Consider the following 25,994-nt stretch of genomic DNA (forward strand, 5'->3'; position numbering starts at 1 on the left):
GGCAAAGGGAGAAGACGGCAACGACGAGAGTCGGTTGGGAGCGTTGCAAAACTTGTCAATTCGGAGGTGCAGGCCAGCGACAGGGCTGGTGGTGCCGCAGTGGTCGGCGAGGCTGTCTTTGTGGTGACGTTGTCGTCGCTATCTTCTGTTGACGAAGACGCGTTGGCCGTTTTGGCAGACGCGTTCCTTCCCGCTGAGCGTGCTAAAAATTTAGCGGGGTAGCAACAATTAGTGCACCCACAGCCACGCACCCTGCGAGGCTGCGACCACGTAGCGTACCTTTGCCACCGGGGCCCGCCTAACGGCCCCTGAAACCCATAAACAGTCAGCCTCGTCCACATTGTGTGACCCCAAACGATCGTCAGTTATTGGAGACAGAATTGCATTTGTGTTTTGTTTTCTACTTCTCCCCTCTATTCCTACTGTCGTCAGGTCTCGTCTGTGTACGTGCAGGGCCCGGACAAGACGTACGAATTTTCGGTGGTCAGACGTTGCACCCATCGAATTCACGTCCTACAAGCCGTCGGTCATGCAAGTCATCCGCAGGGCTGCCCGCAGGTACTCGTCGCCTCGGGGTGCTGTGGCTGTTCCGGTGCTGCCTCTGACTCTTGTTGATTCATTTGTATATTACTGTTTCAATCTATCGCCCGGCCCCCACGTATTATCGTCACCTCGAGGTAGAAGCCGGACGGTGAAGTGCCACGTTTGGATGCACCCGCTACGGGACCAGGCTGAACACAGCAAGCTCGAGTTCGGCCAGATGGAGTGAGCTTCGGACACGGAAGACTGGTCGTTGCATTTTCGTGAAGCATTTGGTCGGCAATGCCAAGGCTGTTGTCGACACGGCCTTTTGTCACCGGGAACGAGTAATGGCCAGATGCAGGCGGCAGCAATGGCCCAGCGATGAGGTGTTTGCCTAAGATCTGTTCTAATCGTTCCCGTATTTTTGTGCCCCCATAATTCACAACCATTGCTTAGTGCCCATCCTGATACGTCGGCCTTTGTAGCTGGTCCACAGCCGCTGCCATGCGTAGGACGCGGCAAGGCCATCTGCTGGCCCCGCCGTCCCTATTGTTCTGAAGCTGTCTGTCCGTCTCCGGAGCGTGACGGACCGCCTGCAGCCCCTCTACAGTGTCTGTACAGTTTCCGTGCTTTCCGTGTAACCATCCTTGTTTGTTTGTCACACAGTCCCCTCACAGTGTGGCGAGGAACGGCGGCAGGACCGTCGACAGCGTGTCGTTCGTGTACCGTTGTCCCCTGTTCCAACGCGAGCACTAGCCGATGCAAGTCAGGATCGTGTCGCTGATGGCAAAAACGACAGAAATGACTCGTCATTGTGTCAAAAGATACTCGACGCATGTGGACAAAATGGGCTATCTGTCAATCATGTCTCGCCTTCGCCTTGCTCATGGTTCTCGATATGAGGCTCGGCTGGCTGTTCAGTAAGCGCCAGTTGGTGCGTTTCAAAGGCCACAGTCTAGGCAATACATATCTAGGAGGTTGAAAGGTAGTAATAGGTGACCGGATACATGCAATCCTAGGTGGCAGCCGTTCAGGCCGCCAATTGTGACGATGAGAGCCGGCGCCCTGGCTAGGCCAACATGATCGATAGCGGCCTGGCTGATGCCTGTGATACCTCTCTCTTGTTGTCAGTCTGGGTTTGCTGCTGATACATTGTATATATGCCTTCGGCATCGTCCCTGCCTCCCCGTATCCGCTCCTTGCCTTTGCATCTCGTCGTTGCGGGCTATCATGTGTGTCACACAGCATGTTACAGCTAAGCTCACCAAAAGGGAGCGACAAAGCCTGGGAAGAAACAGGTAATAACAGGTTCTTTTGGATTTGTGAATTTATCGTCGCCTTGGTGTTTTATTGTATTTTGCCCCTTATGTTTCCTCGGCAGGAAATTCGCACTCATCCACGGAAGGCACGGAGGCAATGATTCCTACTACAAAGGGACATCGCAATGACGACTTAGTCACCAACAAATAGTTAAGAGAGAAAAGAAGAACGACGGAAAGAGCGCTTCGTAGCACGTCTTCTTCCTGTATCTTGTGTTGGCGAGGAAAGAACGGCTAACGGCTCAGCACAGTATGTGCGGGAGGAACGAGGGTGTTGCACAAGAAGGTCCTGCCGCATTCAAAGTCCCAAGCGCCCTTGCCGGTTTTTCCTCATGCAACATCCACAAAAAGTCCCAAATCACAGAGCGTCATTCGAGAACAAAATCCCCATTTCTCCTCCTCCTCCTCCTCCTCCTCTGGCCGGGTTGAATCCATACCCTCAGCTGTCGGCCTCGCAATGCCCACCCCACCCTGTTTGGATGCCCTCCCTCCTCTTTCCAAGATCCAACAGAATGTCCCAGAAAAGAATAGTTCGCCGACCTGGTGCCGCGTTCTCAATCGTGTCCTTTGAGGACAATTTGAGCGGGCCATAGCCAATCTGCCCGGATGGAGCCCCAACCATCGGTTGGCAAGAGACGAACCGGCAGGCAAAGCGGTGTCATATTAGCGACCGAAAGCGCGGTCCGAATGACCTCACTTTGTCCACGCCCTTGCGCTCTTGATATCTGTCTCTACCGAAACAAGAACGGACCCCCGTCCATCGGTGTTCTAACGCAAAGTACAACCTGCATTTCCGGGTCATGCTGGCCCCCATCACCTCTAGTTTGCCAACGAGCTGTGATGAGTGGCATTAGGTCCTGTTCGGTGCTGGGGTCTACGGTACAGGAGACACAAATGAAAAACAATCGACAAAACACGACCAGCCAATGGCAAGAAGCACGCACTCATGTACGCATCCAACAACCAACGGCCAGCAGCAGCTGCAGCGCGAGGTATGCACTCTCTTTCAGCCCCCATCACAGCGGAGCGAGCACAGTCCAATCTCCAAGGGGTGCGCGAAAGTTTTGTACGACTAGAGTCTGTGCATGTGTGCCAACACACAGTGGTGGTTTGACACTCTAGACAGTGTGTTACCCCGGAGCAAAGCAATTCAGGTGCTGTGTTCGTCTTACGTATGTTGGCTCCATCTCTTTCGCATTCAACCTTTCTTGCATATATTGCTAACATATTGCTAACATCGAGTGGCCTCTAGGTCGAATCGCCTCTCCTTGCACCGGGACACTAATTGCCTCAGTCGTTTTGAGAAACTTGAAGAAAAATAAATAAAAACGGCAACTGTTCGATACGAGGCTACGTTTTCAGGTGGCACACCCCCCCCCCTCCCCCTCAGTGACCCACAAACGTCGACCGCTTCAGCCGAGAAACGGGATGCCTTGCCCGTGTTACACCATCCAAGCGGCCAGACGCCATTACTTTGCAGTCCAGTCCCCCAGTCGTGATATGACTGTGGGGGTGCTAAAACAAGTCCTTCCAGCCCACGGTTGGCCATACAGAAACACTGGCCATAGCTCCCGTGCGGCCGCTGCGAAACCTTTTTTATTTTCTAAAAAATTACTTTTATGGGTGTGGTGGTTGTCTTGAACTTGCTTTAGCGTGCAGGGATGGGTCAGCAAGTGAGCGCCGCGAGCAAAACAAGGTCCTCGTATGCCATGAGAGGCACATATGCTCGAGGTCAAAAGAATTCGACGATGAAAAGTCACAATGGTCAATGCCTAGGTACTCAAATTAGAAACCAACCCAGGGCTGAATGGGGACCACGCCATTTGGAGCAGACATGCTCGAGGAAACCGGCAAAACACATCAAACACATGCCCCTGGTGTCTGTGTAACGCGTCCGTTTATTTCTCTCCCCATTCTCATGTCGGTCACTGCATTGCGCTGTAACCAGCCTTCGAGGAAATAAGACGTGGCCAAAGGGGGGGGGGAGCCCTTCCCCCCAACATAAAACAAAGTTCAAGCAGGTGCGGACCAAGTCGAGCAGTATCAACAATCAACAACCGGGCTGGTTCATGCCGCCGTCCTCAGTCACCACTTCTAACATCTAAAAGAAAACATTGACGTGCTGGCCAACCCATTTCCAACCTCGAATTTTACTATTCGGTGCTGTGGGCACACGGAACAAGATACGTCTTTGATCTGGAGTCCGACAGTGACCTTCAAGGTGTCGTCTATGAAGTGTCCTGTCGTGGCCAAGTTTTATTCATGACGATGTTCGAAGGAGACGCCCTGGAAAGAAGAGACGTTAGCGTATCATCGGGACGCGAAGCAAGGGGGGTTACTCTGAGAGTGGGTAGGAGGAAGCAAAAGCCACCACCCGACACAACACACGCGCACTTCGCCGGTACAGAGGCGAAGCGACCGCCCCACAGACCAACAGACACCCGTCACCACTTCAAGGCCTTTCCGCTGTGACGATTTACGGGCGTTACGTCGTTTGGGTCCTGTCCCTTGTGGCGGAACAAGGGATGGCTTGGACGAGGAGGAGTGGGCAAGTCGTTTTCCATCTGCTAGGCAATGCTGGGCGAGAATCGTCCAACGTCGCTGGGCAAAGATCCCGACTGTCCCTTTGCAAGACAGTAACTCAAATACACGGCCAACGGGAGACAGGGATACAACATATGCCCTCAAGGGGCATTCGTGTGTGACCTGACAAGCCCTGCGGTTGTCTCGCCGCTGTTCCATTGCACATATCCACATCTTGTCACCTTGCCCCTTTCAGCAGTCGCCTTGTCTCCATGATGGCAAGGGCGGCTAGCTGGCTGGCCAATGGTCACGCCGTATGGCCCACTGACATTGACCCGCATGCAGGAGGCACACACGGCGTAAAAGAGTGCACATCATTCGCTTTGTTGAGAGGCTGCGCTGTGCTGGGCACACAAAAGAGAAACAGGACACAAGGGTGGTAAAAGTGGACGAGAAGTATGTGAGGTGACGGGTCATGAGATGGGGGGAAAGCATATATTAAATGAAAGCGACAAGGGAGGGGGGGGGGGGGGACGCAATAACACGAAATGTTGGGGAGGACAAAGCAACGCTGGGCAGTCCACAGGATCAGCGAGACGGAATAGTCGCTCAAGTTCAAGTTACAGCCCGCATGGACAAGGAAGCATGCAGCAAAGGTAGTATCCAACCCCCTGCACCTCGTCCGCGTGTGGAAACACCCGAAGGTCCTGCCAAAAGAGAGAAGATTGAAGAGAGGACAAGACAAAAGGAAGGAACCAAGTGGAAAGCGTCGGACAGAGCGACCGCTTGGTCTCCCCAAGGCAGACAAATCCGCATTTTGTACGAGTTGCTCCTTCCACAGCCGCTGCGCTCCCGCCCGTCGCGACTTCTGCGCCTGTTCCTCACTTGCTCACCCCTGCCTCGTATTGTTGGGCAAGAGCCGTGCCCGAGCGTTCCTTCCTCAAAGGTAATTACGACATACTCTGCATATCACTTGCGACAAAAAACGTAGTCTCGTGATCCGTGAAACCCGGCGACAGCGGCATCACATATGGCACTGTTGTTTTGTCTGCTGCGTTCTCCGGCAACTCTTTCTTCTCGACGCGGTATAGCAGTGCGACTCTGCCACCCGCAACATTTGGTTTTGTACAACTATCCCCTGCTCCCGGACAATGCTATTGCTACAGCAGCATGCTCTCAGGAAGAAGTATTGTAAACCGGAAGGTACAAATGTGCGGCCAGACGGGCAGGTGCGACAGAGCACGTAAATCGCAGCATTGCACCTTACAAAATAACAGGAAACTCCACTTGACACCACGCCATCACATTAAAACAGGAAGGGACAAAGATGCATCTTCGCCGGGTTTGCAGCAGCCAACCGCCGTTGAGGGAAGGACCTATACGCCGATCGGTTGTTCCTTCCTCAATTGTGCAGTGTAGTCTGTTATGGTTACCTCGAGCCACTTTGTGTTCCGCGAAACCAGCTGCTGTTTCTGTATGTCAACCGTTTTGCTCGTTCTCGTATGCTCCGTTGGGGGAAAAAACATCACGATCCCCGGCCATTTTGGTGTAAACACCAGCAACACCCCCAACAACACACCAAGGGGCATGTCAACAATACGAATCCAGTTTCAACGCGTCTCGCAAACGACAGCCCTGCCCTACTGCCTATGTTTTCTTTTGTCCTTGACGTGACCGGCCGCTCGGTCGCAGGGTCGCAGGCCAAGAATTTGTCGTTCGCCCCTTTTTGTCCACATTGTTTCGGCCTCGCCCGTGGCCGCTTCACGAGGCCCGATCGTGTTTGTTTGTTGTTCTTCCATCTCGATATCGCCCGTCCCCCCACGCTTCCTGCACCGCCTCGCCTCATGCATTGGGTGCATACGACGTGCACTGCACCTCATTCTACACAAGCGGTGTACTGCCTGTTTCTGCAGCTCCTGTCGCCGCACCTCTGGCTGGCACGCTCGACTTTCTCTTTCCCTCCTCCCCGTGCTCGCCCTTCCAAGCTCCTGCAAAACAAAACACCTTTCATTGCCCCGCCCCCCCCCCCCCGACTTTGCGTCTGACAACTGGCTGTCCTTGACCGCACATTCAGCGAATCCCCGTTACTGTTGGAACTTGTCGCCTGTCGTCCTGCAGCTGGTCGCGTTTTTTATGATTTTTATGAGCACGGGTGCTCTGCACGCCAGATCCATCCTCTTCGGAGCGGTTGTCATCACCCTGAACAGCGGCACCGCCAACAACAGTCTCGACAATCTACGAGAAAGCGCTCGAAGTCGGTATTGCACAGACTCGTGCCCAGACGGCAAGCCAGAGGAAGTGCATATTTTGATCTTCGCAAACAACCATTGGCCGCCAAGCGAGGAAGCCCTCGTAGCGTAACCCGCGCAATACCCACAGCCAAACATCGTTGCCGGCCAAAGCCACACAATAATAGGACCAACAAAACCGACCGCGGCCCTTGGGGCAGAGATCAGACATCACTGGGAAGGCCAACAGGCGAGACTGAATAAAATACGGCCACTGCACAGTGTACGCGTTCTCCGAGCTGAGGACCCTCCGGCCAGCCAAACACAAACCTCCAAATATCGTTGTACATGCCCTGCTGCCGATACAATCAATGGCCAGCATATAAGAAACTCATTGGTCCTCCACCCTCTTGACCTGCTGTCCAGCCCTTTTCCCTCATCTTCAACTCTTTTTTTTTTCCTTTTACATCCCCCTCACTTACCTTCCTTTTTTTCTGTGTCTTCGCGTCACCCTATCACCCTGTCTCTCGAGATCGGCAACACGCATGCAAGTACCGCCTAGCGAGAAACGGACCGGTTGAGTGACATCGCGCTACAGCAAACAACATCCGCCAGAAACACCTTAAAAAACGTGGGGCCTGGCCCAGTCCCAGACAAAAGGATCAGTGCGAGAACGGTTTGGACCTCTCGCTCACTCACGCAGCCCTGTCCGGTTTAGACACAAAACTTGCTGGAGAGATTAGCAGCACGGGCAGCGACAATACGAAGCTGAGCCACATTGAGACCCCAGAAAAGCCGACTCGGAGGTGTTCGTCTACGTGCGGCTTCACAGCCCTATTATCTGACTTCGAAACATACGGAAGCTCAGACGGGCTCGGCTGAATTTGAACACAATACGCCCACATATCTCCTTCACAGTATTACGCCTAAAACTTCAAAAAGACAGAGAAACGGCCTGCCTACCCCCGTATTGCTCTCTTTCACAATCGTTCTTTGGGATTTTGCCCTGTCCCATTCCTGTCGGCTGCATATTCTACTTGTCTATTTACGGAGCCTGGGCCCTGCAACCAACATATCTTACTGCCTCTCCAACGAGCCGCGCCGCTTTTTACAGAAGCGAACTTTTAGTTCCTGAACTGGACCTGGGGCCTGGCCTGGCCCAGCCTTCTTTGGCACTCTTAGCTCGGATATCCTGTCACTCTTAACGTCAAACCGCCGCCCGCTTTGTGTCCTCTTTGTCGGGATTGCACTGTGAACGCCCTCGCTCGACCGCTCAGTCTCACGGGCTCGCCCTCCACCGTTGCCACAATTCTACAGTGACGCTCAACCACCACGCCATCAGGCACTGTTGATGCGACAAACTCTACCCGTGAGTCAAGACCGCCTAATTTGCACACTACACACACCAGTGCGCCCTTTATCTGCCCATCGCTTTTTCCCTTGTTCAGATTTATCCTCTTTCCCTCATCTCTTTGACCTATTTCTGGTTTTATTTTCCTCTTTTAGTTTTCCTGCTTTCACGATCAAAAGATTTTGTTCTTACACACACACACACACGCACACACACACACTGTCTCTCTCGTTCTCTTTTCTTGTGCCCTCTCCCTCATAGTTCCCTCACCCCTCATTCTCCTACGAATTTCTTTCTCTTTTTGTCTCATTTTTTTTCAGCATCACTCCGCTTTGTTCTAGAATTGGACTCAAGGTTGTGGCTCCTAGTTCCCGCGCCTCCTCGCCCTCCTCCCTGCCGGTGTGGCGGTGATCAAGGAAGCTATTGGAGCTGGAGCTTTAGCTGGAGCTGGAGCGGCCAAGTCGCACAGCAAATAAGAAGGCGAACCGAGAAGAATCCATATTTATGCGCTGCCCAGGTCACTGGACCTCTTGGAAGAGCTGAATTGTGTGTGCCACTTTTCTCTACAAGCAGCGCTTCACACGTTCCTTCCCTCGTCCCTTCGATCCCCAAGCTCAAGGTGGCTGTTCGTTCTATCTCATTTGGTCTGGGTTATACGCGCGCGGAGGGTGGCGTGCACGCGCGCGGCAGCATTGCGCTCTGAATTTCTGAAAAAAAAAAAAAAAAAAAATTTCAAAAAAAAGAGCTGCTGCAAGATGGAGTCTCCAGAGTTACGGGACATTTCAAGACGAAGAGGGGCTGTTCTCGTCCAGGACTTGCAAGAGTGCCTCCCGCTTACCACGACCCTAGGCGAAGGCGATCTTCTCTACTTGTTGACCCCAGCTGCCGTTCCGATCGAGCTCCCGGCACCAGGCGCACCGGCCGAAGACCCGTTTGAACCGCTTGGTAAGGCATTGGCGGAATACCACCCTTGGGTCCGTCACATCCCCTACGTTGCGCGCGACGGCATCACGCAGTATCACGCAAATCATCTCACTTTGGCCAAGGCCGTTATTTTTGTCATCACCGGCCCACCACACGGCGGCCAGCCCTCACAAGTTGCCCTGTCGCAGATAGTTCGCTCGATTGCTCCCGACCGGCCGCACATCGTGCTCGTGTGCTGCAGTCTGAACATACTCGGGCCCTCTGACGGCTTCTTTCCGACGCTCATTGAAGCTCAAGACTACTCCGTCGGCCGTCTAGAGTGTGCCGCCGATATTATCTTCTTGCCCCGCGGAACACGGAGACCAGGACCAATGCTCGTCATGGAATCGCCGCAGCCCCGGTGGCTGGTGGAGGAATGGGACATATTAAAGGATGCGCCGGCGACCCATGACTTGTGGTGCAAATGCGTCCCTCAACGCTTTCGAATCGACATCGCCGGTCTCCAGCGTTTGTTGAACCGGCCGGGCTACTCGAAGCACTTTGTCGTCCACGACCCGCAGACACGCGAGGTGCTCGGCTTTTGTGCCACATATACGGCCTTTATCGATCAGAACGACTCGACGTGGGTTGGTTGCATCGCCGCCCTTTTGGTCCAGCCCTCACACCGCGGCCGGGGCGTCGGCACCGCCCTCCATTACCACGCACTGCGCAAACTCGCCGAACACAGAGTGACTCGGCTGCAACTCGGCAGCACCTTCCCACGCCTCCTTTTCGGCCTCCCCTTTGAGATGGAGTCCGAAGACTGGTTCCGGCGCCGCGGCTGGCGCATCGACGATTCGGATCTGCCTGGGAGTGGCCAGGAAGCCTGCGACTGGGTGCTTGACTTTTCCGACTGGCGCGCCGCAGGCTTGTCGGACGGCGGCTTCACGTTCCGGCGATGCCAGATCAACGAATTTGACCGTGTGCTGGAGTTTGTGGCACGCGAGTCCGCCCGAAAAGACAACGTCGGCTGGTACGACCAATACTACCAGCTGGCCGGCACCACCGACATCCACGACATTCTTCTTGTTCTCGAAGGCCCCCAAATTGTGGCGACCGCGCTCAGTTACGTTCCCAGAAACGGCAGCCGCGTGGCAGAAGACCTGCCGTGGGCGCGTACTATTTCCGATCTCGTCGGTGGCGTGGCCTGTATATGTATCACTGGTGCGTGTGCTTGCTTTTCTACCTCTTGTGCCTGGCCTTCGACGGTCCCATGCTAATGCTCGCCAGACGACTTCCTCTCCGCGGCCCATACCAGAGATTCGGTGATTATCCGCCTCATGAACTACTGTGTGCAGGTTCTCGAATCGCAGGGCATGGAGAAGATGTTCCTGGACGCTGTTCGTGGCGGCGCCGAAGGGTTTCAAGCTATTGGTAGGCCACCTGGAAAGACGATGCCGAGGCGTTCCCTGCACAGACAGGCAGACAGCATGCTAACAGTACACCCAGGCTTCCAGAAATGGGCCAGCTACAGGCACGTGTGGCGTGAAGCGTGAAGCGTGAGGTCAAAAGGGACGCGCCAGGACGCCAGGTTCTCTTTTTTTTTTCTTAGGAGCGCCACTCTTTTTTTTTTTCGCAGGGAGACCAACCGCGGAGTGTGCGTGGGCAATGATTAATTACCACCTACATCAGAGCAGTCGAGATTAAAGGGGTGGATATAGTAACGCACTTGCCCCCATGGACGAGGCCGAACGTTCAGAGGCATAAAGACAACAATGGAATAGTTTCTTGCTACGACGTACTCGGCACGTCTTCCCTCCTGAATTGCAGTCCAACGGTTGTTAACGGTTCAGCGGCTCAACGGTCGGCTCCACCGGCCTTCTGTGCGACAGATCAGTTCGTCTGCAGTTTGCCATCCCGCCGTTGTCACCCTGTGAGCCTGTGTCCCCTTCTGTCACCCTCGGTACCTTTTTGCTGGTGCAGCATTTGCCCCGCCTTCACTGCTTTCTTCCAAGCGCCCGTTCCTTTGCAGTTATCACACAAACGGAATAGGCGATATGCCCACCCGAGTCGGCCTATTGCTCCGTGCGACGCATGTTACAGGAATGCAGGAGATTTCGGTTTACCAGACGGGCCCGAGATGAGCTCGAGACGGGCTCCCATCGCGTTTATTTTCAAACCGCCACTGCAGGTGCAAACCGTGGCATTTGGATTACAGTCTGCAGAATGTGGGATAAAGTCATGCTCTATACGGCGTATCTTGCAGCAGTGTCTCCGCTCTGCATCCTCCAACTGCATGCAGGGCGCCTTGTGGAATCGTCCTTCGTTTTGCCCCTCGTAAGGAGGAATCACTGCTGCCTTGTGAGCCTGGAGGAGTACGTCGGAGAGAGAACGTGGTGTACGCAGGGCCAAGGGCCATCTGCTGCGTCTGTATGGCTGGTGGATGCGTGGAAGGCTGCCCGTCTTGATGCTGATTCACGCCTTTTCTTTCCAACCCCGTATGCCCCATTTTCTCACTTCCCACCCTCCACCCCTTCCCCTTCTAGCCTATTTGCTTCTTGACCCTTACATTGGCTCCCACTTTTACCGCCCGGTGCATGGCGCTGGCCTGGCCCCCCTTTCACTTGATTCACTTGATTCTAGAAGAGACAGGGCCAGCTGATGAGCGGCACTATGTTTTGAACTAAGCTGGACACGGGGGATGGCGATAGTTGGGAGGGGCGCTCGAAGGGGCAGCACGAGGTGACGCTGAGGCGACGGTCTGGTTAACTGAGCAGCCAATATCCCCTGAGAACCGTTTAGTCCTTTTCTTTCTCGTCGGCTTCAGTGGCAACTGTGGTTCCCAAAAAGACTGCATGCAAGAGCGGGGGCGTGTGTCCGAAAGACGAGACTCACAGAGGCATGCCCACCTGTGCATGCCGAGCTACAACGTCTTGGCATGGTCATTGACCTTGTCAGCTTTATTTTTATTTTTATTCTTTTATTTTTTTTGTTACCGAGTTGATACTAGAACTCGAAAGAAAAAAAGACTGAATAGAGCACCCGAAACTGGTGAGGTCCCGGGAGGTCAGCGGTATTTTGTGTTCTTTCTTTCCTTGTGCCATTTGCCGCTGAATACTTTCGGCTCACGATAAGCAAAATGCTCTCATTTCTCAACTTGTGTAAGCCTTGTCTTTCGTTCTTTTGTGTGAAAATCTTTGTGAACTGGCGCTGCCGCCATCCTCTTTCCACGGTGCCTTTTATTTTCCGGGGAGATGTGTCTTCTATTCGTCTTCTACTCGTTCTATTTTGTTCCTGTCATCTAATGCGACTTACGCGACGACAACGGCAAGCTATGGAGCCATGGCCGTCGAAGCTCTGGCCTGTCTCTTGCGCCCTTTCCAACCCGCTGACGCCTCTCTCTGGCACGCCAAATAAAACAGCATTATTTGAGAGCAACAAACAAAGCGGGAGTCGGGCAAAAACAAAACGCCCTCGTGTCCACTACCTGGCCGGGCTGCGACATGGCAATGCAAAGGGAACAATGTAGCCGCCGCCCCTATGGTGAAGGTGGCCCTGCGGATTCTTTTTTTTTCCTTATGTTTTATTGGTGGCAACAGAGTCGCTGCTTGTTGTGGTCAAAAGCCTGCCCGGGTCGCGTCTGAGCTGACCTTGTGGAGATTGCAACTCTGCAGCTTGTTTCTGGGTCGTGACATGATGCGGCCTTTTTCTGGGCGCGATTTGTTTTGTCTCCCTTCCTGTTTGTTCTTTTCCCCTTTCCAGTCCACGATAGACACGATATAGTGCGGCAGGATTCGAAATCACGATGCATGAAAAATGGAACGCGGCAAAACAAACAGTGGCCTGCGGGCCGGGACCCGTCGGGGGCCAAAAATCCAGTTGTTTTTTTTGTGGCTTGTGCACGTAGGACTTGCCTTACTCCAAGCGTATTGGTGAAGCCAATCGCATTTCAAATCGCGAAAACAGGACTATACGTTTGTTGGGGGCCGTTTCTTTGTTGACACGTTTTTAATAGAACATTTGTTCCGACGTTCGTCGTCCGAGTTGTGATGGTGTTTTGCTGTTTACAGACCTTCGGATGAACTCTAGCCGTGTTATTTTCATGTTATGTTGCAGAGAGCGATGGCAGTGGCATGTAATATGTCGGAGAAATTGCAAAGTAAGGTATTTGTTTGCACACCCACGGCCCACATACTTTCCCCTCTTCTTTTTTTAAAAAAATTTTTTTTTTAAAAAAACAAGAAAGAAAAGAAAGAAAAGAAAGAAAAGGAAAACAAAGGCTGCCAAAAGAAGGAGATGAAGAAAAAGAGAACCCGACCTGACGAGACCACCGATCAAGACCAACCTCAACAACTCTCAGCCTTCCCTTGCCGGTCGATCCTGTGTATGTCTTCTGCGCTGTGGCAGTCCGATGAAGGCCCTGCTCACGATGGACAATGGACCAGGCGATCCCCTCTTTGGCGTCGGCGTCTTTCCTGGAAGAGAAAGCGGCCTGCTTTCCTCTGTCCTCTTGTCCTCTTTGCGCTTGGCTCCCTTTCGTTTCGCTTCTCCCTTGTTCCCTGCCCACCCGTTCCCCGTATTCACTGCGACCCCTTCGACCTCCCTGTATCGGTGCGCTCTCCGACCCTGGAACCATCCTCGAGTCCTCACCTCGTCTGACAGCCTTCTGCCGACGCGAAATCGGAGTTCCTTCTTGGTGCATTGGACCTTTTGTTCGTCGGACTTGGATTTGATTTGCTTCGCTACTCTCCGATGGATCCTGCGCATAGTCTGAGACGGTGCCTGCGGATTGCAGATTTTTGGCCCCCAAATGCTTGTTTTCCAACCTCCTACCCCAAATCTGACGCTCATCTTTCCTTTCCACCCTGACTATGTCAGAAATAGATCCTTTTTCTGCGGAACTTTTACTTACTATAGTTAGCTGCCCTTCTTTCCCGCGTTCGGCCGCCTGCCTCCTTCCTGATTTCCCTTCTTTACTCCCTTCCGTCCGGTTCACTACACTGCACTATTTCCTGTTCGAGCATGGGTGCGCTCGGCGGTTCTTGTGGCCCCTGCCTGACCTGTTCTTGCCCCCTCCCTCTTTCCGTGTTCTCGGTCCTGCTTACGACATAATCCTCTCATTCTGACTTTTCCAGCCCGCTTCCGTTTGCTTCAACTCCAGTTCATGGCGCCGCCGGACGGTTTCCTTCTTGGGAAATTGTTTGCGCTGCCGTAGCTCTGGTGTCGCGTTTCTTTGTGCCCTCCCGTGTTGGGACGCGGTATGAAAGCACAACTTTTGTTGGGCCTCAAAGAAGACTGCATGCTGCATTTGCCCATCGTAGCTTCCATGCTTCCATGCACGTACCTCCGACCCTGTGGCCCGTTCCGCTCCTCCCTCTCTCGCCCTCCTCTTCCTTCCATTTTTACTCCATTGCATGAAGAAAAACGTTTCGTCTACATCCTACAGTGATTTTTTTCTATATTCACGTGTACAGTACCGCTAGTACGCCCGCATACGCGTTCGGCCATCCGCTAGCAGCTGAGACACATAAAAAGTTGACATATACTGCGCGTTGTAGGAGACAAAGGTGTAGAAATATCAACCATCGAAATGATTCCAAAATCAAACTGAATTAAAAGGACAAACATTAAACTTTTGTGGTATATACCGAGATCCCGCCAACATAACGACAAATGAAAATATTTAAAATATAAAGAAAAAATAGGTAGAACCTCCGCAGGTTACGTCCATTTGGAGAAATCCAGCGAGTCCACCCATACTTCGGACGACCCTCCGTTCACAGCCGTCGAGTCTGTATTTTCCGACGCCGTAGTTGCCGTCGCTGTCGAGTGTACCGACGACCGCTGGTTGTTAGGATCGCCGCCCGCCACGGTAAAGAACGTCGCCATCGACGTCCGCCGCAGGCTGTTGAAACTGTCGCGCATGCCGCTCACGCTCGTACGCGACAGCTGCTCGGCACTACTGTTGCCGCCCGTCAGGCTGGGCCCGCTGCCGCCAATTGTGTTGCTCGTGCCCGTGCCGGCCGATGCGCCGACACCGCTTGCTAGAGAGCTGTTGCTAGCTCCAACAGCACTGCCGGCGCCAGGTGCGCCAGAGCCGACGGCGCCGCCCGCAGCTCCAGGCCCGCTTGCACCAGCGCCGGCAGCACCACCAGCACCGCCACTCGGCCCGCTAGCATCGCCACCCCCCATGGACGATGGCGGCGGTGAGGGTGCCACGGCAGCCAGCGCGCTGGGCCCGTAGCGCTCGCGCAGGCGGTGGATCTGGCGCAGCCGGTTGCGCCACGACGAAATGTGTTCACCGCCTTGCCGCGTGGACCACACTTGCGAGAACACCGACGCGTTGAGCGCGAGCAGCCGGATAAAGTCGGGCAGCGCTTTGAGGCTGATGATCTTTGTGCGCGCGGCCGGCGAGATCTCAGGGAACCCGGGCTTGCTCATGACCTGCACCTTGTAGAACGGCATGGCCCGCTTCTGACGCGGAGACGGCTGTTGCTGTTGCTTCTGTTGCGAGTCGTCGCCCTGCTGCTGCTGCTGCTGCTGCTGCTCTTGGGCCAGCGCCTCGTTCTCATCTTCCCGCTGTTTCTGCAGGGACAGCTCGCGACGCGCCACAAACGAGGCCCGCGACTCGGGCGTGATGACAATGTTGACGTAGTTGAACTCGGACGGGAACGTGTCGAAGCGGAACGGCAGCCCCGAGTCGTTGAAGATGATATTGACAAAGTCGTTGCCAATGTGCCGCTTCTTGCTGATGCAGATCGGGTCTCGCTCGCGGTCTGTCGGCATTTGGGTCGTCACGTGGAACACAATCTCCGTCACGCGGTCACGCCAGCAAAACGTGTAGGCACCGTCCGTGTCGAACTCGCGGTCCAAACCTTGTGTGTTGAACGTCGCGCCCTTTAGCCGAACCAGCGTGCCGAGTCCATTCAAGAAATCGACGTAGTCGCTGCTGCCGGAAACGTTGGCCAAGATCTCCGCCTCGTCCGTCTGGCCCTCGCCAATGTAGATCACGCCAACCTTGTGCCCATCCACCGTCGAGTTGCGATCAAACGCCCGGAACGCGCGTTCGACAACGTCGTCGTTGGGTAGAGGGATCGGCCGCAACGGCGAGTCGAACTGTTGTGGCACAGGCGCCAGCAGCTGGGCCAGCAAATGGCTCGGCAGAACGGGGTTGGGAGGCTGGCTGTGGTGTGCCTGGCTCGAGATGTTCACCATGGGGTCGATGAGACCACGTGTCTGATGTGGAGGCCGGGGTTGAAGATTCTCCTGGATCGTGTAGTAGGACGTGCCCGACGGCTGGCGTTTGGTGATCCGCGCGAGCCCCGCCTTACTGGCGGCCAACTGGATGGTGAGAATGCTATTCCCCATAACCCAGCTCCGTGGAACGGCCGCTTCTTGTCCACTTCCAACGTCCGGATCGTCAGCAGGGGCGGACTCATCCGCATCGGAGAATGCAACGCGCTGCATAAAGTCGAGCGTGATCTGGGCCTGCTCGTCTGTGACCTGGCTGCCATCGTTGTCGACGAACAGGCGGCTCGCGATCCACGTTACGTATTTGGCGCGGTCCGTCACACGCAGTGCCAGGAACCAGAACGTAAGGACGTGGTAGGCGAGTGCGTACACGTACTGGGGCAGGTCGTCGGATGCGTTCGGCTGCAGCGGCAGCGTTTGGCTTGGCACCTCGGGGCCATGTGAGTCGAACGCACCCAGGCCATACCCATTATACGCCGAGACGGAATTCTGATCGCTTGCACTGGAGTGGCTCACACGGGCCGACTTACGGCGGTCGCGTACAGCTTGCAGGTACCGGAAGCAGACACCAAAGGCAATGCGATACTCGTCCTCGCGGAAGTTGGAGTAGAGCCAAGGCAGCCGACTGAGACAGGCAAGCAGCTCCAAGATGTGCACAGCCACACCTGGCCGAGTGATGATTTGGGACATCTTGTGCAAGATGCTCACCAGAGACTTGCTCGTGGCGTGGGGTAGTTCGTAGCAACAGATGGACAGGGCGTGCACACACGAAATTGGGTTTTTGTCAGTGAGCCCCGCAATGAACGTCCGCACCAGATCGTCACCTTCTTGCCGCTGGAAGTACTCGTGGTAGCTCAGGATCATGGTCAGCGTCTGCAACACACACGTCTGCGCGTCTGGTCGGCGCAATCCTGTTGCTGCTGGTGGCTCTTGCGAGTTGTTCGACTGGATCTGGTCACACAGGGCTGTACGGATGCGCAGGATGACAGGCACCGCGGCGCGGCATACTGCATGATTACTGAGCTGCGAAGGCAGGTGCACGAGGGCATAGCTGTACAGCTCCCAGTTTGCGCCCTGGGTGAGAATATCAAAGACGACTTCCATCCACGCCGTCATATCGAGAACCAGTTTGGCCGGTGTCGCGTCAGAGTTGCTCTCATTCTCATGCACGTTGGGAGCAACAGAGGTCTCGCCATCTGCAGCGGCGGCATCGTGACTATTTTTTGGCACCTTTCCTTTATCTTTCACGCCCATCCCGGCCACTGTTGCTTCCAACTCGTGTGAGAAGAGGACGGTACTGGCAGTGGCGATCGGCGCCTGTGGCAAGGCATCTGGGTCGGGTAAGCTCCATTGTTGGGTGTAGCGTGGCGCCGAGGCTCTCTGTCGGGTGCTGCTTGCCGTTCGGTGGGGGGCACCGACCCTGTCTTGTGGTCCGCCACCTTGCCCAAAGGAGACGCCTCGCGTAACTCTCGTAGGGTGCTGGCTTCCGGCCGGCAAGGGGGCTCCGGGCTCATTTCGCGCTTGTCGAGCAAGAATCTCCTGTGTGACCTCGTCGGCCATCTTGCGCTCCAATGACGCCTCGGTCCGGAGTAGCACAGCGGCTAGACCCTCAGATTCGGTGTTGGACACGAGGAAAATGCGGTGTGCCCAGTCCGCGCGCAGGCGAAACAGCAATTTTAGTGCCGAGAGGCGCGCATCCACCGGACAGCTCTTGTCTCTGGCTATACCGACCAGTTCCTTGAATACTAGGCTGGCCTTACCGGCGTCGGTGTTCATTGTGTCCATGAAAATGCGGATAAGGCCGCGTGTGGCAATGTTCGAGGTGCTCTGGTCCACCATCACACCCGTATGCTCGCCCGAGGTCATCAGGGGAGAAACCGGTGTAGATCCCGAAGACACCATATTTAGCGGCTGCCGGCGCTCGTCACTCTTAATGACAGAGCCAAACGCCTCGACAATAGAGCGAAAGAGAGCATCGTCCACATATGGGGACGTCGTGACTGCGAAAGAAATCGCATGGAACAGAAGCACTGTGTCACGTTCTTCTCCAATGTGTGCAAGAATGCGACGAACGAGGTCAGCGACTGTCTCTCGGCTACCAGCGACCTCATCCACAAGCGAAAGGACATTGTGGACATCGATGGCCGTTTGCAAGGCTAACAACCGAACCGCGGCGGAGCGCGATTGGTTAGCGTAGAAGGGCCCCAACACCAGCTTCAGATTGGAATCCCATTGTGGGTCGGATGGGAAGCAGCAGCTAAACTCGGCAAAGTATTTGAGCACCAGCTCAGCACCAGAGTCCGGGAGGATGTGATGCACATCTGCAAGGAAGGAGACACAGCAGTTGCGCTGCATATACTCGGGACGCTCGTTGTTCAGGCCACGGAGCAGGGCCTCGACTCGTGCAGTAAGAACAGCAGCCTCGCGATCGACGGCATCCTGGGACGGCTCTTCGGGGCCAGTTGCGGCACCAAGCGATTGTTTTGTGTTGGCTGTCCCATCGTATGTTGCAGATGGATTGCTTCGCTTCGCACAGATCGTGGCTACGCCGAGCAGAGCGGCCCAGTCTTCGTCGAGAAGAAGCGGGTTCAGGTCGCCGTCGCCAGCGTCAAACAACTGGTTGATGAGCTGCAAGATGGATGCAACAATGCGCGGTGATGGTGTGTGGCTGACCACATTTTCAAGTCCGTCGACAAGGAGAGTGAATGGGAGCGTCGGATACTCCGTGGACCCGGCTTTCCGGACCAGCTTCTGCAACACAGCAAGGGCCCCGCGGAGCTCGCGCGTGGCGTCCTTTACTTCGACGCCCTCGAGTGGGTATTTCCGGAGGGCCTCCAGCAGGATGGTGATTGTGTGCAGGCCGTGATGCGATTTGAAGATATTGGCAAGGACCTGCCAGGCTGTTTTCCGAAGTTTGGGCACCAGACAATAGATGGAGCTCAAGACCTTCACGCAGCGTTCAAGGCTCTTGCTCGGCATGGCGCCAACGGTGACGCAGGTGTTGATGATGGCAATGCAGGACGAGAGGTCATCTTCAGTACTGGTGTTCATGGCTATGTCCAAGATGGAATCGAGCAGACCCTCCATGGCCCTGTCGCTGGCGATCTTGGCGCTGTACTTGATGACATCGATGGCGTAGGCGAACAGCTGGGAGAGGTTCCGCTCCTCGGCCGTTTGAACGCCCTTTACTTTGCCACTCTTGCCGTTGGTCGACCGTGTCGACGGTGGCTTTTTTGCGGCCGCCTTGGACTTGTAGGCTGTCTGGAACCATTCTGTGAGAACGGGAAAGACGTCATAGTCGAAGCCAGAGAGACTACGACCGTTGCTCGTTAGCTCGACGAGAGCCGAGAGCTGCAAATGGAAGTCGCTCGGGTCGGCTGGTGCCGCAATCGCCTGGAAATACTCCCGGCGCTCGATGCTTGTGGAAGAGGTGAGCCTTGCACACGCCAGCAACAGCTCCCAGCCGGCATGCCGAGCAACCTGGGCCTTGCCCGGGTCGATCAGGTCGTTTGCAGCATGCCATACATCGGTCATGGACTGGACAGGCGACTCAGTAATGATGGACCGCAGCGCATTAGCTGCGGCAACCCGCTCACTGGGTGTTCCGGTTTTCAGCAGCTCAAGGCAGTCAGCGTAGCTTGTCAGGTTGACACCGGAGCGGCTGTTGAGAGAGTCGGCGTCGGTAGGCTCGGAAGTCGATTGTGCTGAGGTAATTGAGGAAGAGGAGAGCGTGGCTGCGGCTACCGGCGCAGTGAGTGGAAGAGGCGATATTGACGTAGCGGCGGCGGATGGGCTGGAGCTCAGCGCTGGTGCTTTTGTTAACTTGGGCCCGGTTAGGCCTTTGAAGACGCCGGCTAAACCACCCGGCACCTTAGACTCGGATGGTCGGCCGGCATCGTTGGACGGGGGAGACATGAAATCGTCTTCACCCTCGGAGACCTGCTGGCCTAGCGAGACTATTCGACGGAGCATATTAGTAACGGGCCAGCTGAGGCAGCCATATTTTTGAAGCTGGGAAGGTATAGGCGAAAAGCTAAGCAGAAATGCAATCGAGGCAGAAAAAAGGAATGACGATAATGCACCACGGCTGTGGCACTGGCAGTGGTAAAAAAGCAATCAAGATATAAGTGAAAAGGATGAGGCGATCAATGTATCGTGGCAAAATGCAGAAAAGCAAGAATGCAAAGGGGGGGAATGGGTCCTCCGTATGGCGTAAAACAATTAAAGCAACGGCCACGCGTAGGCAAGGGGACAGGGTGACAATATCCCCAGATCTGATGGAGGGTCAGCCAGCGGCCTCTTTGGACAGCCTGGCAGGTAATGTGGGCAGCCACACCTTGTTCTATGCTCAGGCAAATCGCCGTGTTGCTGTGCCCACTGCAAGGTCTTGCGGACTTGCTGCTTTTTGTGTCACATATCTCGTGCCTCTGACCGGCTCGCATCTTGCACGCAGGAGAACCAAAAGGCCATCAAGAACCAAACAGTCGAGGCGCGGCGCGAGTACGGAGTTGAGCCAAACGAGGTAGGTTAGGGGGCCGGGCAATGCAGGGGAGGCGGAGGGACCAGCCTGGCCATGCACGCCGGGAACGGATAGAAAATGGGGGCAAGCACGGGAGGCCAAATCCAAGACACAAATGCAAGACAATTGACTTACATGCAAATATTGCAGTGCATAAATGGTGGAAAGGACAAAGTGAGACCGTCAGCGGGCCAGCGGGCTCAACGGGTCCCCATCAACGAAAACCGTTTTGGAGCTGTGGCGAGAATGGAGTTGGATCATTGGAGGTGGGGATTCTGGTGTGGTCGTCTGGGCCAGGCAATATGTGTTTGTGCAGTGGTATTGTCGTCGCAGATAGCTCGCTCGTTTTCCGAACAGAACGTGCTACGTGGGCTACTCTATGTCGTCCCTGTTGCTGTCGTCGTTCTCTTGGACATGCGTCGTCTTTCTTACTGGCGTTTGTTAGCACTGTAGGAGCTGTCTCAGTTTGACCTTGCACGACAGGCCTCTTTTGTCCCTGTCCCGGGTTTGAAGCAGGGTTTGGCACACCTGAACAGAGGCCACCAAGGCAGAGGCTGTCCAGTTCGTTGCGTGGGAGAGCTCTCTCGTCTAGACGTCTCCCGGCCACGCCAACCCCCCACAGAAGAAGCTGCACAGCGTATGCGTCTTGCTGCTTTGGGACAACGGCACTCGTCCTCGTGAGCTGCCAGAAGGCCAGGTCAATGGAGGAGCGCTTATCGCAGACGGGGGTGTCGAGCAAGGCGAGGTGAGGGGTGGCGAGGTGGCAGATAGTCCGGAGTGTCACGATAAGATGAAGATCAATGTGGACGGCCGTTTTGCGGTGCCAGACCGATGACGCTGTTTCGCGGGCGGCTCATTCGGCGGCGGTGGGTAGAGAATACCGTTCGTAGCGGTGTTTGCGCCGGTGCTCTTGAATGTAGAGCCGTGCTGTGTGTCTTGCAGTGGTGGTGGCCAGTTGTGGTCCAGGGTGTCGATGGTCCGAGTGTGGTTGAGAAGCTGAGGAAAAAACGCAGCGTGGGTGGTTGATAGATAATGGAGATAGAGGGCAAGATTGCAGGGCAGCAATTTCCTTTACAGCAGGTGCTCTTCGTCGCTACTTCCCCGTACTAATACTAAACCTTGGCTAGCACACTTGGTCCTGGAAGATACAGGTAGGGAAGGCGTAATGGACCCAGTTTTCTCCACATTTTCGCTCTTTGGGGGTTTGGTCCTTCCTCATCTTGCTTCAGCAAATTGCTTCTTTTGGTTCCCTTTTGACGCTATTTTATCTGGGGCAAGTGCAAGTGCCAAAGCTGCCCTTTCCTCCACCTGTCCGTCGTCATAGTCGTCCAGGATCGACGCAACAGGGGGCTTTCAAGCTTGTTCAGCACCTCGTGCCTGCAATCCGACTGGCCACCTGCCCGACACAGTACACCTGCAGAAACTTTTGCGTTGTCACACTGGAACCTTCCGTGTTTTTGTTGAGGAATGGACTCCGTCTTGTTTGCGATGCTCCTTCCTTTGCAACTTTTTTGCCCCCTTGTTCCTTCCGTGACTGAGCGGGTTCGTTGCGTGCTTTCCTGTTTCAGACTACAAGATCAGACTACAAGATAGTAGCACGTGTTTCGAAGCTGGCAAACGAAGCTCTTTGTCCCAATTTACGCGTCGTTCGTCTGAAGAGCCAAGACGAGCTGCCAGAAGTATGACGACGTCAAAGACAAAACGTGGAAGTGAGGCGGCAATATTTGGCTTGATCATTAGTGAATAAGGATGATAGACTCTCACTCCGTTACTTTCAGTTGTTTCGCTTTCTTGTCTGTCATTCAATCACTCAGAAATGCGAGATGCACGGGTATGTGAATATCGCCGTATGCATATCCGTATCAGCACGTGATGAGACCCACCGCAGCACCCCGCCGTTTGACTCCCTGACAACGGGCTGGCCAAGCTCCTGCTGTTTTGTTTGTGAGCTTCTGTGCCATACCAAAAAAAAAAAAAAAAAGAAAGGAAATACTCGCGATCCTAATCGCTTTCTACCTCTCGAACCATCCATCACTCCCAACGTATTCTCCCTACGTTACGGCCCCCATTCTTGTCCCTTGAACTCGTGTATTTCCCCGTACCCGGCAAGATGAGTGCCCAGATTGGCCACATTGTGCAGCTGCTGGACTCCACGCTCGATCCGCAGCAGCACCGAAAGGGTTTGTGTTTTCTTTTGCTTCACTTTTCGATCGTGGCCACTCTGATTAACTTTCTGACTGTTTGTTTTTCACTCTAGCCGAGTCCGCGCTCCGGAAAGAAGAAGAGAAGCCGCAGTTCTGTCTCCTCCTTCTCCAGATCACAAACTCGCAGCCGTTGCCCCTCAAAACTCGGCTTGCTGCCGCCCTTTGCTTCAAAAACTTCATCAGGCGCAACTATATCGACGAGGATGGCAACTACAAGTTACCAGACGAGGATATCAGCATGATCAAGAAGGAGCTCGTCGGCCTCATGATCTCGTCGCCGGCTAGCATCCAGACGCAGCTCGGTGAGGCCATTAGCATCATTGCAGACTCCGACTTCTGGGAGCGGTGGGATACGCTGGTGGACGACCTTGTCAGCCGCCTCTCAGTTTCCGACGCCAAGGTTACATTCGGCGTGCTTGAGGTTGCACACTCCATATTTGTGCGGTGGCGGCCGCTATTCCGCTCCAACGAGCTCTTCACCGAGATCAATCATGTCCTGTCGCGATTTGGCGAACCCTTTATGACAATGCTCACCGTGGCCGACCAGCAGATTGAGAGCAACAAGGGCAACGCCGAGGCGCTCAAGGGTTGGTTCGAGGTTCTCAGCCTGCTCATACGGATTCTCTACGACCTGTCATGCCAGGACCTGCCGCCAGTCGTTGAGTCCAACATGCAGCCCGTGACGGCGCTACTCCAAAAGTATCTCTCGTACTCCAACCCGGTCCTTGCGGCAGATGACGACGATGAGGCCACCGCTGTAGAGAATGTCAAGGCCGACATTTGCGAGGTGCTGCAGCTGTACTCGACCAAGTACGACGACGATTTTGGCCCCCACACGGAGCCGTTTATCAACACTGTGTGGAACGTGCTGTCGACAACGGGGCCCGAGAAGCGCTACGATATCCTGGTTAGCAAGGCGCTGCAGTTCCTGACCGCCGTCGCATCGTCTGCACGGCACGCTGCGATCTTCAACTCCGAGGAGACGCTCGGCAAGATTGTCGAGGCGGTCATCCTCCCCAACGTGGCGCTGCGGGAGTCTGACATTGAGATGTTTGAAGACGAGCCCATTGAGTTCATCCGCCGCGATCTCGAAGGCTCCGACACCGACTCCCGACGGCGGGCTGCCACAGACTTCTTGCGCAAGCTGCTCGAGAAGTACGAGATGCTCGTCACACAGGTCGTCTTCCGGTACATTGACCACTACCTGGAGCAGGGCAAGACAGACTGGAAGGCCAAGGATACGGCAATCTACCTCTTCTTGGCCATTGCCGCCAAGGGTGCGGTGACAGCGGCACAGGGCGTCAAGACGGTCAACCAGTACGTTAATGTGGTCGACTTCTTCCAGAAGAACGTGGCGGCGGATCTGCTGAGCGGGTCGGACACGCAGCCGATCGCCAAGGTCGATGCTATCAAGTATCTGCATAACTTTCGCAGCCAGTTGACCAAGGACCAGTGGCAGGCGGCCTTCCAGCCGCTCATCCAGAACCTGGCATCGGCAAACTACGTGGTGTACACCTATGCGGCGATTGCTGTGGAGCGTGTGCTGTTTCTGACAAACGACGAGGGCGTGCATCTGTTCTCGCGGGAGGACATCCAGCCATTCGCCAAGGACCTGCTGAGCCACCTTTTCAGCCTGATCGAGAAGGATACAGCGCCTGCCAAGCTGCAAGAGAACGAGTTTCTGATGCGGTGCATTGTGCGCGTGCTGATTGTTATCAAGGAGGGCGTCGTCCCAATTGTGGACGACATTCTCACGCACCTCATCAACATCACCAATGTGATCAGGTCCAACCCGAGCAACCCCCGTTTCTACTATTACCACTTCGAGGCCATTGGCGCCCTTGTCCGGTACAGCTCGTCTGCCATTGGCGACAAATTGGAGGCCCGGTTATGGGAGCCGTTCTCGTCCATCCTTAAGGAGGACGTGTCTGGTGAGTGCTCTTTGATTTGAATTTTCATGTATATCAGCAGTCTTTAATTGTTTGCTAACTCTCTGCAGAATTCGTTCCATATGTTTTCCAAATCTTCTCGGCTCTGCTTGAAACGAGCCCCAACCTGGCGTTACCGGAGCACTACAAGACGCTGATTCCCGTCCTTCTGAATGACACGATCTGGGAGACGAGAGGCAACGTGCCTGCTTGTGCGCGGTTTCTGTCTGTGATTCTGCCGAAGATCAAGGACGCTATTGTGGCTGAGAACCAGATCCTGCCTCTTCTCGAGATCTTCGGCCGGCTGTTTGCAAGCAAAAAGACGGAGCAGAACGCGCTCGACATTCTCGAGAGTGTGGTCATTTCCATTCCGCCAGCATCTCTCGACACGTACTTCAGCACCATCCTGGGCAAGCTTTTCACCAAGCTGGACAAGGGCCTGACGGACTCGTTCAAGATCCGGTTTGTGCGCTTCTACCACCTGGTGTCGGCCCGGGGCGTCGAGAACGGCTTGGGTGCCGACTACTTTGTGCAGCACGCGAACAAGGTGACAGCGGGTGTGGATCTGTTCAAGCCGATCTACCTCAACTTTGTGCTACCGACGACGGGCCAGTTCGCCCGCCCCGTGGACCGCAAGCTCGGCGTCATCTCGTACACCAAGACGTTGTGCGACAGCACAAGCTTTGCCAACCTGTACGAGAAGGGCTGGGGCCTGACGTGCAACTACCTGCTTGACCTGCTCAAGAACCCCCCACAGGTGACGAGTGGCGTTGGCGACGACGTGATTAACGAGGCCGATGTTGACGACATTGGCTTTGGTGTCGGCTACACGCCGCTCAACACATGCAAGCGTGGCCCGCGCGACGATTTCCCCGAGGTCGACAACGTGCAACAGTGGGTGGGTGCGTTCTTCAAAGAGGCCGACCGGCGCCACAACGGTGCGATTGCGCAGTGCGTCGAGAAACGGCTGCAGCCCGAAGCCAAGGCCGCCCTCGCGCCGTATCTGGCATGAGTGACGGGACCAGTTTCTGCGCTTTTCCACCCTTTACCCTTCGCTCTTCTCCCTCTTCACCTTTCACCCGTCACCTTTGTCTCTCATCGCCTCGATCCCCATCCTTTCTCCCCTATCACATCTTTACAATATCATATTCCCTGCCCCCTTCGTGCGGTCGGTCATTTGCTTAGATCTTAATGAATGTACTTTTTGAATGTTTTGTGTACGTGGCTTACTTTTGATGCCTTGCCG

At 54.9% G+C, this 25,994-nt stretch overlaps 4 protein-coding genes across 4 annotated transcripts; 3 read left to right on the forward strand and 1 right to left on the reverse strand.

Moving 5' to 3' along the window:
• Positions 1–8,698: 8,698 nt before the first annotated feature.
• On the forward strand, positions 8,699–10,395 carry SPBR_08351 (beta-n-acetyltransferase; the record flags this gene model as incomplete). The annotated part of the gene is made up of 3 exons (XM_040766589.1): positions 8,699–10,070; positions 10,137–10,280; positions 10,364–10,395. 3 exons carry the CDS (start codon positions 8,699–8,701, stop codon positions 10,393–10,395), a joined length of 1,548 nt encoding a protein of 515 aa, XP_040614940.1.
• A 4,172-nt stretch (positions 10,396–14,567) lies between these two features.
• SPBR_08063 (GTPase activating protein) lies at positions 14,568–20,069 on the reverse strand (the record flags this gene model as incomplete). Its single annotated transcript, XM_040766301.1, has 1 exon — positions 14,568–20,069. The coding sequence occupies one exon, from the start codon at positions 20,067–20,069 to the stop codon at positions 14,568–14,570; it is 5,502 nt and encodes a 1,833-aa protein (XP_040614941.1).
• Positions 20,070–20,862: 793 nt separating this feature from the next.
• Positions 20,863–21,451, forward strand: SPBR_08720 (uncharacterized protein; the record flags this gene model as incomplete). The annotated part of the gene is made up of 2 exons (XM_040766958.1): positions 20,863–20,882; positions 21,253–21,451. 2 exons carry the CDS (start codon positions 20,863–20,865, stop codon positions 21,449–21,451), a joined length of 219 nt encoding a protein of 72 aa, XP_040614942.1.
• Positions 21,452–22,726: 1,275 nt separating this feature from the next.
• Positions 22,727–25,760, forward strand: SPBR_08123 (uncharacterized protein; the record flags this gene model as incomplete). Its single annotated transcript, XM_040766361.1, has 3 exons — positions 22,727–22,796; positions 22,874–24,751; positions 24,820–25,760. The coding sequence occupies 3 exons, from the start codon at positions 22,727–22,729 to the stop codon at positions 25,758–25,760; spliced, it is 2,889 nt and encodes a 962-aa protein (XP_040614943.1).
• Positions 25,761–25,994: the final 234 nt, after the last annotated feature.

The sequence above is a fragment of the Sporothrix brasiliensis genome (genome assembly GCF_000820605.1).
Source record: "Sporothrix brasiliensis 5110 chromosome Unknown Cont22, whole genome shotgun sequence".
Taxonomy (NCBI): Eukaryota; Fungi; Ascomycota; class Sordariomycetes; order Ophiostomatales; family Ophiostomataceae; genus Sporothrix; species Sporothrix brasiliensis.